This window comes from Rhinopithecus bieti, unplaced genomic scaffold, assembly GCF_001698545.2.
Source record: "Rhinopithecus bieti isolate Rb0 unplaced genomic scaffold, ASM169854v2 scaffold_12049, whole genome shotgun sequence".
In the NCBI taxonomy this organism is placed as follows: Eukaryota; Metazoa; Chordata; class Mammalia; order Primates; family Cercopithecidae; genus Rhinopithecus; species Rhinopithecus bieti.
The window spans coordinates 610,408-623,569 of record NW_016807278.1 but is presented as its reverse complement, the minus strand read 5'-3'; the positions used below and the strand labels follow the sequence as shown (position 1 = coordinate 623,569).

The 13,162-nt window shown below is 50.0% G+C and overlaps 1 protein-coding gene across 1 annotated transcript in view; it reads right to left on the bottom strand.

Moving 5' to 3' along the window:
* Positions 1-6,361: 6,361 nt before the first annotated feature.
* Positions 6,362-13,162, bottom strand: part of PIGR (polymeric immunoglobulin receptor) — an 18,864-nt gene continuing 12,063 nt past the window's right edge. Inside the window, exons 6-12 of the mRNA XM_017880880.1 lie at positions 12,700-13,026; positions 11,247-11,427; positions 10,711-10,832; positions 9,933-10,064; positions 9,759-9,817; positions 7,427-8,678; positions 6,362-6,975 (exon numbers count right to left, since the gene is read on the bottom strand). Coding sequence (XP_017736369.1) covers positions 8,583-8,678; positions 9,759-9,817; positions 9,933-10,064; positions 10,711-10,832; positions 11,247-11,427; positions 12,700-13,026 — 917 coding nt within the window. The 3' untranslated portion in view covers positions 6,362-6,975; positions 7,427-8,582. The remainder of the gene's footprint in view (positions 6,976-7,426; positions 8,679-9,758; positions 9,818-9,932; positions 10,065-10,710; positions 10,833-11,246; positions 11,428-12,699; positions 13,027-13,162) is intronic.

Below are 13,162 nucleotides of genomic sequence, written 5' to 3'. Positions count from 1 at the left end.
ACCTCAGGTGCAAGGACCTCTTGTGCCCCTGGAGGATCCAGGTTATTCTCATACTGTTTCTGGGGAGGGTGTGACTGACAGAGCCGATTCCACGGTGGTCATGTAAGCCACTCCCTGCTCGCCCCCACACAGCAGACTTGTCACATGTTCTCCAAAACAACAACATCCGCAGTGGAAGTTGAATGTGAGACTCAGAGCAGGTGCAGAGGAAGTGTGTGGGGGGGTGGGCAGCATGCCCTGCCCCATACCTATCTGAGTCTCCCCTGGCCCAGAGCAGCTGTGGTTGTGATGCCCTCCAGCCCCGAAATGGGCCAAGATGGCAGAGGGCAGCCTCAGGCCTCTGCTTAGTGAGTGCCAGAGCTCCGAGCTGGGATCAGCCCCACTCTGCCCTACTTAGTGGGCTCTTCCCAATGCCCCAGAGCTGTCACACAGCTGGGCTTCACCCTGCACTGGGCTTGAGGCCTGGGGCTGTCTTGGAGAGACAGAGAAGGAGAATATGAGTGAATGGACGTGATGTGTGTGGGGGCAAGAGTGTGTGAGTATGAATATATGTGTGAATGTGTGAGTGTGTGATGTGTGTTGTATGACTCTGATGTTTGAGCGTGTGAAGTATGGGTGGTGTGTGACTGAGGTGCAGTGTGTGAGGGTGCAATGTGTGTTGTGTGGTACATGTGTGTGGTGTGTGTGTGGTGTGTGGCTATAGTGTGTGTGTAGTGAGTGTGTGAACATGTAGTGGGTGGCTAAGAGTGTGAGTGTATTATGTGTAGCGTGTGTGAATGTTTGATGTGTGGCAGTAAGTGTGTGATGTGTGTAGTGTGTGAGTGTGCAAATGTATGATGTGTGGCTATGAGTGTGTATGTGCTGTGTAGTGTGTGTGTGAATGTAGGATGTGTGGCTGTGAGTGTGTGATGTGTGTAGTGTGTGTGTGTGACTATGTGGTGTGTGGCTGTATGTGAGTGTGTCCTGTGGAGTGTGTGAGTGTATAGTGAGTCTGTGAATGTGTGGTATGTGGCTGTGAGTGTGTGATGTGTGTAGTGTGTGTGAATGTGTGGTGTGTGGCTATGAGTGTGTGAATGTGTTATGTGTAGTGTGTCTGTGTGACTGTATGATGTGTGGCGGTGTGTGATGTGTGGTGTGTGAGTGTGTGAATGTATGATGTGTGGCTATGAGTGTGTATGTGCTGTGTAGTGTGTGTGTGAATGTAGGATGTGTGGCTGTGAGTGTGTGATGTGTGTAGTGTGTGTGTGTGTGAACGTGTGGTGTGTGGCTGTGAGTGTGTGAGTGTGCCCTGTGCATAGTATGTGCGTGTGTGAATGTGTGGTATGTGGCTATGAGTGTGCGCTGTTTGTAGTGTGTGTGAATGTGTGATGTGTGGCTATGAGTGTGCTGTGTGGAGTGTGTGAGTGTGAATGTGTGGTGTGTGGCTATGAGTGTGTGTGAGTGTGTGGTGTGTGGCTAAGTGTATGAGTGTGAGTGTGTGGTGTGTGGCTATGAGTATGTGAGTGTTAGTGCTGTGTGCTGTGTGTGAGTGTGAATGTGGTGTGTGGCTATGTGAGTGTGTGCCATGTGGAGTGTGTGTGTGTGTGAATGTGATACATCAGCAAAACTCACTAATGTCCCCATATTTAGGACAAAGATTTTTGGCTCTAGTGTGGCTATGAGTACGAGTGTGCACTGTGTGTTGTATGTAAGTGTGAATGTGTGGTGTGTGGTTATGAGTGTGTAAGTGTGAATGTGTGGTGTGTGGCTATGAGTGTGTGTGAATGTGTGGTGTGTGGCCGTGTGTGTGCTCTGTGGAGTGTGTGTGGTATGTGACTATGAGTGTGTATGGATGTGTGGTGTGTGGCTATAAGTGTGTGTGTGTTCTGTGGAGTGAGTGTGTGGTGTGTGGTTATGAGTGTGTGTAAATGTGTGGTGTGTGGCTATGAGTGTGTGTTCTGTGGAGTGTGTGTGTGTGCTCTGTGGAGCGTGTGTGTGGTGTGTGGTTATGTGTATGTAAACGTGTGGTGTGTGGTTGTGTGTGTATGCTCTGTGTTGTGTGTGTGGTATGTGGTTATGAGTGTGTCAGTGTGTGGTGTGTGGCTATGAGTGTGTGTGTGCACTGTCTAGTGTGTGAGTGTGTGGTGTGTGGTTATGTGTGTGTGGTGTCTGGTTGAATGTATGTGGTGTGTGGCTATGAGTGTGTGTGTGTGCTCTGTCTAGTGTGTGAGTGTGTGGTGTGTGGCTATGAGTGTGTGTGTGTGCTGTCTAGTGTGTGAGTGTGTGGTGTGTGGTTGTGTGTGTGTGGTGTGTGTCCATGAGTGTGTGTGTGCTCTGTGTAGTGTGTGTGGTGTCTGGTTGAGTGTGTGTGGTGTGTGAGTATGAGTGTGTGTGTGTCCTCTGTGGAGTGCGTGTGGTGTGTGGCTATGAGTGTGTGTGCACTGTCTAGTGTGTGAGTGTGTGGTGTGTGTCCATGAGTGTGTGTGTGCACTGTCTAGTGTGTGTGTGGTGTGTGGTTGTGTGTGTGCGCGCTATGTGTCCATGAGTGTGTGTGTGCCCTGTGTAGTGTGTGTGGTGTCTGGTTGTGTGTGTGGTATGTGGCTATGAGTGTGTGTGTGTGCACTGTCTAGTGTGTGGTGTCTGGTTATGTGTGTGTGGTGTGTGTCCATGAGTGTGCTCTGTGGAGTGTGTGAGTGTGTGGTGTGTGGTTATGAGTGTGTGAGTGTGTGGTGTGTGGCTGTGCTGAGGCTGGGGCCTGCCAGGCACGGCGGAAGGTGTGTGGGATGGGAGTGGGCAGGAGCTTTTGCATCATGTGTGGCCGAAGTGAAACCTTGAAAACATCCCGTTAGGTTGTTAAGACTAAGAGTTAGGGGTTTGAGGACCGCTGGGCAGGAACTGAATGTTTGGAGTTTGAGGGGATTAAAACCCCCAGAACTGGACCTGTTCCATCTACCTTCAGCTGCTGCCCTTGAGTCATGGGGATTGGGGCCCAAGGAAAGACTGACCGCTGGTGAAATTGTGAAGTTTACATTTCTTACATCCTTATTTTCTCCTCTTTTTTTTTCTCGTCTAAACTCAATTTCTCCTTTCTGACTCACAGGGCTGCCATGGTGCCCTGGCACTCCTACTCCCAGGGGAGCATCTGCCAGGCTGGAGCACACCATGGGGCAAGGGAGTCAATGGCCCAACACCCTCTAGAGGCCAGAAGGGGTGAACCTGATGGAAGACATTCACAGCCCCCCAACAGCGGGTGGAGGGAATAAATAATGCCTCACTGGAAAGTGTAAGTCCTTGAGGTGTGTTCATTCACTCTCTATGATGACCTTTTAGCTTAGGCTCTGCCATCCTCCCTGTGTTACAGATGGGCTAAGAAGAACGTTTCTCATAAGGCCGTTGTGAGGATCACATGAGGTAAGTGTTACAAGGGACTCAACACACAGCCTGCAATGTGGTCAGAGTGCAGTGGAGATTAGCCACCGCCACTGGGGGGAGGTTGTTGTCATGGGTTCTGCTTGGTTATTGCATTTCTCTGCTTTAATCTCCACATGGCTGGGTTAGAAGGGCCATTTCCAGGGCCTTCCCAAACTGAGGGCCTCCATCCTCAGGTGGTCCTCTCCCTGACCCAATGCTGTTCTCTGCAATGACAGATCACAAGAATCTCCTTGTCTGGTGGACTCACCAAGAACAAGCCCCCGCCCCAGGTAGAGCTACCTGACTCAGGCACCCTGTAGTCCCGTCCTTCCGAGCACCAAAGGATCCCAGGCTTGCCTGTCCCAAAGTGAGCCACTTCACAGCAGTAGGGCCTTGGAGCATTTACCTTTACAACAATAAGCCCATTTGTGAGTCTCACTTTGTCCCCAGGCTGGAGTGCAGTGGCGCGATCTGGGCTCACTGCAACCTCTGCCTCCTGGGTTCAGGTGATTCTCGTGCCCCAGACTCCCAAGTAGCTGGGATTACAGGCGCCCACCACCACGCCCAGCTAATTTTTGTATTTTTAGTAGAGACGGGGTTTCTCCATGTTGGCCAGGATGGTCTTGATCTCCTGACCTTGTGATCTGCCTGCCTCGGCCTCCCAAAGTGCTAGTGCTGGGATTGCAGGTGTGAGCCACCGCACCCAGCCATGTGACTTTTTGAAGATAATAAATGGTAGGATTTTGGTGACTAAGATTTCTTTCCTGACTAGGGCCATATTCCTATTGGAGTTCTGAGGTTAAAACTCCAAACACGCAGGACTTTTGGTTCAACTTCAATGTGACTTAACAGCGACAACCTGGATTTTAGAATATTCATGTCCCTGTATCTAGGCCAAAGATTTTTGGCTCTAGGGAGAGTGGCTTGGCTGCCCTTTTGAGAATCAGCCTTGGAAGAGAAACTCCAGAGCTGCTTGGCTCCTATACTGATGATCCTCTCTCCATGCCTGCCTTGCTCCACAACCTGCTGGGACCTTTGGTCTCAGTCTCACAGCCTGCCTCTCAGCGTGTCCACTGTCCACTTAGACATGTAGCCTTTTTGAGATGATCTCTTATTTTTTGTTGCACAGACTCCTTAGTAGAGATAATTATTTTAGGAAAGCTGGGAGGGATGGGGTGGGAAACTACTTGTTTCTCTGCCTGGGGGGCCAGTTTCATAGACCATAGCACAGTCAGTTCCTCTAGCTGCTGTTTAATGTTCTTAGGAGAGATGTTCTGTCTTGAGTTTTGGAGAGGTCTAAATCAGAGATCTATTTTTGAGCTTTACAAAACAAAATCAGTTGCTAGAAACAAATTCCTGGCTGTGTGCACTGGCTCACGCCTGTAGTTCCCATGCTTTGGGAGGCAGAGGTGGAAGGATTGCTTGAGGCCAGGAGTTCCAGACCAGCCTGAGCAACAAACAAGACCCTGTCTCTACAAAAACAAAACAAAACAAAACAAAAATAATTCCTAACCACTCTTGGGCCTTAATAATGCCCAGCAGTGGTTGAGCATTAATAATAGTTGGGCCTTAATAATAGTCCTATCTTTACATATTGGACTTTAAAAAATAATAAACATGAAGATAATTCAAGAACTTGGGGAAGATTTCCTTGTCATCAAATGTTTAAATAGTTCCTTGAATGCTCGGGGCCACTGACCGTTGCTAATTGGTTTATCATCATCAATCTTGCAGTTTATTGTCACTCCCCTGTACTAAGATGAATCATATCTTCTCCAAACTCATGTCCACCAGAACCTATGAACCAGCTTCCTTATTTAAAAGGGTTTCTCATGCTACACGAGGAGCAGATGGACTTTGGGCTGTATTGACAATATCACTTAGGAATAATATAAGATCGCCTTTGGCTTTAGCGACATTTCTTGACCTTTGCTTCAAAGGACTGGGATAGGCTACACGAGCTCAGGACTGGCTCGCTGGTTATTGGCATTCATACAGAAGTTGCACCTTAGTCCTCTACCATAAACATGGCCCTTTGGTGAGTCAGAGAACAGCTTCCTGAAAGGGTAAGACAGTGGTAGGTTCTGACACACCTTGTCATTTTGATCCTCCTGGAACGATTTGCTATCATTCCAGAAGCTACGCATCCCCATCACAGAAGACAGAAATAAACATTTCTGATTCCCCTTCTTCTGGCTGGATAGAAGCCCAAGGCTCTGACCCAGGTTAGGGTCTGGGAACTGAGACTGAGTATTGCAGTTAGTGGGGCTGGAGGGGAGACCAAAAGAGGACTGAAGTCTGAGTCCCAGGAAAGTGTAGACTTGGCAAGCTCATAGCATCCACAGCATTATGTTTAAGGCCTGGGTGGAAGCAAAGGTTCACATCAGGCAGAATGGCAGACTAGGGAGAACTCTCTTGCGGAGAGAACTCTCCACACACAGAGGCCCTGTGGAAGAGTCTAGGGATGAGATGGGGGGCTAGCTGCCAACAGACAGCTTGGGCAGTCCTTATAGGATATGGCATGGTTTCGCACCAGAACTTAGGAATGATCTTGACAGACAAGGGGGTCCCGGGGTGCCTAAAAGCGGGACCAAAGCAAAAGGCAGCCAGATGCAGTGGCTCGTGTCTGTGATCCCAGAACTTTGGGAGGCAGAGGTGAGAGGATCAATTGAGCCCATGAATTCAAGACCTGCATGGGCAACATGGCGAAATTCTGTCTCTACAAAAAAATACAAAAAGTTAGCCAGTGTGGTGGTGGATGCCTGCAGCCCCAGCTACTCTGGAGGCTGAGGTGGGAGGATCACTTGAAACCAGGAGGTAGAGGCTGCAGTGAGCCATGATTGCACCACTGCACTCCAGCCTGGGCAACAGAGTGCCCTGTCTTAAAAAAGAAAAAGAAAATGAAAAGAAAGCCCTGAAAGGGCTGTCTGAGAGACAGAAGGTATTGGGGACAAATACAGTCTGAGCCTCATTGGTGGCAATCACAGTCTTTAATTATTAATTGTCATATTTCTGATTTGTTAGCCAGTGCCAGCTTGTAGGCTGGTTGAAGTACAGAACTCAGAGGGAAAAAGAAATTAATGTTAGCTTTCTGGAGAGCAGCCCCTCTCTGACACCATCAAACACTTCTTTGTTTCCCTTCAACTTGGAACTCTTCAAACACCAGGGGTTGTGAGGGTTTGGCCATTCTTTTATCTTAGGTCCATGTGAGTGACAGAAATGGTGGGGCCTGGGAAAGATCTCCCTCCTTTATATTTTCTCTTCTCCCTCCTCCTCCTTACAGAGGGGCAGGGGCTCTTGTAGAGAGATCCCTGGCCCAGGGCAGAAGACGCCAAATCTAGTTTATCTCACTGGGGGCCTTTGAGAAAAATGCTTCAGGGCCGGGCGCAGTGGTTCATGCCTGTAATCCCAGCACTTTGAGAGGCTAAAGTGGGTGGATCACTTGAGGCCAGGAGTTCGAGACCAGTCTGGTGAATATGGTGAAACCCTGTCTCTACAAAAAAAAAAAAAAAAAAAGCCAGGCGTGGTGGCCCACATCTGTAGTCCCAGCTACTTGGGAGATTGAGGCACGAGAATCACTTGAACCTGGAAGGCAGAGGTTTCAGTGAGCCGAGATTGTGTCACTGCATTCCAGTCTGGGTGACACAGTGAGGCTATGTCTCAAAAAAAAAAAGAAGAGAAAAAAAGAGGCCGGGCTCGGTGGCTCACGGCTGTAATCCCAGCACTTTGGGAGGCCGAGGCGGGCAGATCACAAGGTCAGGAGATCGAGACCATCCTGGCTAACACAGTGAAATGCTGTCTCTACTAAAATTCAAAAAATTAGCCAGGCGTGGTGGCAGGTGCCTGTAGTCCCAACTACTTGGGAGGCTGAGGCAGGAGAATGGTGTCAACCCGAGAGGCGGAGATTACAGTGAGCTGAGATCGTGCCACTGCACTCCAGCCTGGGCGACAGAGCGAAACTCCATCTCNCAGGCGTGGTGGCCCACATCTGTAGTCCCAGCTACTTGGGAGATTGAGGCACGAGAATCACTTGAACCTGGAAGGCAGAGGTTTCAGTGAGCCGAGATTGTGTCACTGCATTCCAGTCTGGGTGACACAGTGAGGCTATGTCTCAAAAAAAAAAAGAAGAGAAAAAAAGAGGCCGGGCTCGGTGGCTCACGGCTGTAATCCCAGCACTTTGGGAGGCCGAGGCGGGCAGATCACAAGGTCAGGAGATCGAGACCATCCTGGCTAACACAGTGAAATGCTGTCTCTACTAAAAATTCAAAAAATTAGCCAGGCGTGGTGGCAGGTGCCTGTAGTCCCAACTACTTGGGAGGCTGAGGCAGGAGAATGGTGTCAACCCGAGAGGCGGAGATTACAGTGAGCTGAGATCGTGCCACTGCACTCCAGCCTGGGCGACAGAGCGAAACTCCATCTCAAAAAAAAAAAAAAAAAAAGAAAATGCTTCACTCTTCCAAACCCTAATTTTCTCATGTGTGAAATGGTAAGAATGTGGGTTTATAATTACCTGTATGTACGCTCATCATACACGACCCCTGAGGCTTTAGGACTCGAGAAATTTTATGACCTCTCCCAACAGGGGCAGAGGTGAGCACACCTCGTGAAAAGTTAAGACTCAGTGAGTATAAATACGCCAAGAGGAGCTGTGGCTTCTTTCACTGGTGTCCTCAGAAAGGCTGTGAGCGGTGTTGGTGGCATACCTGTCACAGCATCTAGCAGAGCACCTGAATTCTAGTATGTATTCAAATACGTCTTTTGATGGAAGGAAAGAAGAAGAGAGAAAGGACGGGAGGGAGGGATGAAGTGGAGGGAAAAATTCTGTTGACATCCCATGGTAAGGGTGCAGAGGGGCATTACACATCTCTCCTTTCTGCAATCAGCTCTCCCACCCCTGTCCCTCTTCCTTCAAGGGACCTGTGAGGACTTCCATTCTTCTCCATACCTGAGGTTCTCTCAACAGAAAGAAGTTGCAAGTGGGAGCCCCTCACGCCACCCTCATCCCCAATAGGAACAATTAGGCCAGGCTTTGATGTCACTGAGTAGGGGACCAGCACACCTCTGAGGACAGTAGGAAAAACCTAGGCAGGTGTTAGAGCAGGCAATGGGGTCCCCAGGAGCTGAGGGCCCCCAGGATCGACATGATTCTGAAGGTGATTGTCATGGGTGCAGGAGGCAGGCGGCGACACCATCTAGGCTTCCTGGTGGCCTTCCTGAGCCTCGGTGGCCATAGTGCTGGACTGGAGCAAGAAGTCTTTGTAGGCCATCTCGGCTTCCTCCTTAGATGACTAAGGTGCAAGAGGAGAGGCGTCAGTGTTGGGGGCACTGGCTCAGTGGGTGGAGTTGGGGGAGGGGAGGTACTCAATGTCCTGAATTCATGATCTTGGTCCAAGCAACACAAGCTTGTGGGGCCCACTGTTCTCATCCCAGCCCCCGTGTTCACCAAACAGGACGCATTTTGAGAAATGGAAAGTTGCAGCCTCTAAAAATATCTCCTTCTGTCTCACTACCTCCTTCTGACACGTGGAGTGGAACCGCCTCTGTTGCCTGGGCCTGTCCCCGGAAGCTGCCCACACAGTCCATGGGCAAGGTGGCCTAGGCTGGTGTCAACCATGGTGGTGTATGTTTTTCTTTCTCTACCAGCCCAGAGAGGTAGCTTTTTGGCACCACAGAGTTAAAGGGGAAGGCTGTCTCCAGGAATAACTTGTTCTAACTTTGCTAAATGCCAGAGATGTTTCAAGAAAAAGTAGATATGATAAAACAACAACAACAACAAAACTATCACCTCGGGATTAGAGGCACGAGATGTTATTTTTCTGGGTCCCCTGAGTCCTAGGGAAGATTGCGGGGATGGTATGTGGCACCCAAAGGCAGGAGTTGCCTCTGCTGGGGCTTCAAGAGAAGTGAGCAGGGGCTTCTAGCCTCAAACTGCCCACAGCAAGCAAATGTCTCCTAGGACCAGGCAAAAAGCTGGTCCTGAGCAAATCCTTAAGGGAGGATGGGTGGCCTGAGGTCCTTGGGTCCCCCAACCCAGGAAGAGCATCCATTTAATTACCAGGATTTGGCATTGGGGCTTCCCATCTTTTATGTACCTGCTTTTCTCATCTGCCGGCCTGCCTCCCTCTTGCCATTTTCCAGCCTAATCATATAGCTCACCTCCTTCCTGAGTCTTATCCACATCAGCATCCCACCACCAGTAAGATATAGTTCTTCCTCAAAAAGTCCTGAGGACTCCTGAGGACTATTTATACCATCCTCCCTATTCTGGGATCAGCCCCCATGTTAAGGTAGTTCTTCCTGAAGTCTAACTGCAGCCCCTCATGCTGCATTTCCTTGGCACATAGTGGGGCTTCCTTCTTCCTCCTCACCCTTTTTGCCTTCTTGGGTTCTTGGTTCTCCGTGGTGCTCTCAGGGGAGGCAACAAACTCTGTGTGAAGAAAGAGGGTAGGTGAGCCCTTACTAGCCTCCTTTTCCCAACCCAGATGTGAGGCCAATTCTTGCTCTCCCCAGGGGCTGTGCATTCCCTTGAGTGAGGGTCATACCATCTTTTCCTCCGAGGGATGTCTCCTGAGTGATTGAACAGGCTCCCATGTTGTCATTGGCTCCAAATTCCCTGGAGTTCTCGAAGTCTGACATGCTAATGTCTGTCCTGTAGCTTCTGATTGAAACTCGGTCTGTCCAGGAGGAAGAGGAGTTGGTGTAGGGACAGGGGTTGCGACCTAGAAGGCCAGGCCGGGCTGCTTGATCCACTGTAGCCCTGCAGGACAGCTGAGGTGGTGCACCTCTGACTATGACCCAGGGGGATGGAAATGATCCGAGTCTCCTCCCCAGTCCCTTTTCCTGGGTAATCAGGACTTGGTAATCCCTGATCTTTGTTTGTCACTCTGGGATCTTTCAATGCACAACATCTCCTTTGGTCCTCACATCAGCTCTGTGAGGTAGTGATTATCATCCTTGTCTTGAGCCGTGAGGAAACTGAGGCATGGCATCAGGATGGCCCAATGTCACACAGCTCATTCGTTATCCAATTAGTCCAAGCCCAGGGTCTCCTAAAACCCAATCTTCTCTTCCTGGCAGCCCTGCCTCTGAACCTAGACCCTGGGTAATTGCAGGTGACTTTCCAGAGTTAGTATTTGGACAGCAGCTCTGAATTTAAGTTTCGAGTATGTGTGGGTTTGTCTTTCCCCATCCTGCTTTCTCAGGATCCTTTGTTTTAGCCCGTGAAAAAGGAGAGACAACAGCAGCTTCCTCTATGGGTAGATGATTCAGGACTGAGGGCTCGGGTTGGAGGTGGAGGCAGGGAGTATCCCAGGGACTCACCGACGTTCTTCCTGTGCCGGGCTCTGGCCACCCCCACAACCACGGCTCCCAGTGCCAGCACCAGGCCCAGGGGCACCAGAGTGGAGACCAGCGCTCTGGAGCTCCCACCTTGTTCCTCAGAGCTGGAAGAAGGCTTAAGTTAGTTCATCCCTGGAAAGGAGATCTGGGGGCCCGAGGATGTGCTGCCAAGGTTGACTCGGCTACTTTGTCCTCCCAGGTTTATCCACCCCATCCTGCTGATGCAGCTCCCTAGCTGTGTTCTTCTAAGAAGCCTTCCCAGACTGGCAAAGGCAAGCACTGGGCCTTGTTGCATCCCAGGCCTGGAAGACTGAACTGAACTGTAAACACCTCCCCAGCCATGGGAGAAGGGCAGAGGGTACCATGGGACCCTCCCACTTATTGTATAAGCAGAGGTAGTAAGGGCTGCCCCAGTGCTCAAGAGACAGACAAGCTTTCCTCCTTGGACCTGGTGGCCCAGCCTCAGGTGCTCGGCTCTGGGATGTTCTCCGAGTGGGGAGCCTTGAATCCTTCCTCACCTGCTGGAATCCACAGATGCTCTGCTCCCACCAGCTTGATCTCCCGTATCTGCCACGACCTTTTCCTCTGCAAAAAGCCTGGGATCCTGAATGGCTTTGTTCTCAATCTGCCGGACACCAGAGTCTAGCACCTTCTCATCAGGAGCAGCGTCTGCCTTCGCTGGGCTGACATCGCGGGACCCTGCCGCAAGGAAGAGTGGGGCCTGGGTTGTGGTTTTTTCTCTATGGTCTTACTCCTTGAGGTGAAGGAGTCTGGGGAGACTTCATGAGGAATCACAGGGTCAGGGTTGGATCTCAAGACTGTTGGGGTAGGACCCAGGATGGCATTAGAAACAGAGCTGTGATGGCCTTCTTCAATTGTCATAGATGATCTCTGCCCCATTACTACCAAACGTATGCTGGGGACCTTCAAGGCTTCGTGTCATAGATCAGCTGTGCATAAAGGCTCACCTATCACTAAGGCTGATCCATCACTTAGGCTGGGGAGATTTTCAAGGCTCTAAGACTCTGGCCCCAGGCTTCCCTACTGCCCAACTGGGTGTGATAGTGCTGCCCCCTGGAGGAAGCCTGGCGAAGGGCCCCTCAGTGAGTCCCACCGACAGGGTCCAGACACAATAGGATTTCTTGAGGGACTACGAAATACCCTTATTAGGGCTAAAACATTTCATGTGAAATTTTAAAAGAGGACTTGAAATGCAAATTTACTAGATGTTTCCTAATTTTCTTGATCAGACCTTGTAAACGAAGGTACCTGGCCCTCTTTTGAGGGCAAGCTTTGGCAAGGGGAAGGGGGATGAACATATTGCATATGACAGTGATGTATGCATATTATTCTTCTATACAGAGAAGAATATTTCCAGATAGAGAAGAGACTTCAATCTGGGTTGAAGTGGCAACTATGGGACTTGTCTTTTTTTTTTTTTTGAAATGGAATCTAGCTCTGTTGTCCAGGCTAGAGTGCGGTGGCATGATCTCATTCACTGCAACCCCTACCTCCTGGGTTCAAGCAATTCTTATGCCTCAGCTACCGCAATAGCTGGGATTACACCACCATGCTCAGCTAATTTTTGTATTTTTAGTTGAGACGAGTTTTCTCCATGTCGGCCAGGCTTGTGTTGAACTCCTGGCTTCAAGTGATCTGCCTACCTTGGCCTCCCAAAGTGCTAGGATTACAAGTGTGAGCCACCACATTCAGCTGGGAGTTGTCTTAATGCCGAGGTTAAATTGCAAACCCACTATTTTTATTTAGTTGGTATGTTTATTTGAGATGTCCCCTGAAAGGCTCAATGAGGCTATATAGGACCTAAATGTCCCCTCCCTTCCCGCCCTTCACTTTCAGCCTCTTACAGCCAAACATACGGGCCAGCACTGATTGAGAAGCTCGTAGGCAGGGGCCTTCAGGAAGTCCTGCCTCTGGGTCTGACGGGTGCAGGCCCTGCCCTTGAAGACTCACCTGCTACCTTCTTCTCTTCAACTGCCACATAGACAGCTGCAGTCTCTCCATAGAAGTGGCCCTGCTTCACTCCACACCAGTACCAGCCCTCGTCCGCCCTGGTCACTGGGTTCAGGGTCAGGGAGACAAGCCGGCTGTTCTCGTCACAGTTCACGAAGGCCTCGCTGGGGCCTTCATCTTGGCTGGGCAGGGTCTGGCAGCCTGTGTTACTCCACTTGCACCAGTATTTCTCATACGAGGAGAATTTGCATGGGAAGTGGCAGGGGACCTTGAGAGTCTCTCCTAGCACAGCCGTGACATTCCCTGGTACCTTGAGGTTTGGTTCTCCTGGAGGAGGGAGGAAGGTAGAAATAAGCACAGAAGTTGGTACTTGGAGATGCTGCAGGAAAGTGACTCTGGTGGGAACCTTTGTCCACATGTCATATATATATATATATATATATATATATGTATGTATATATCT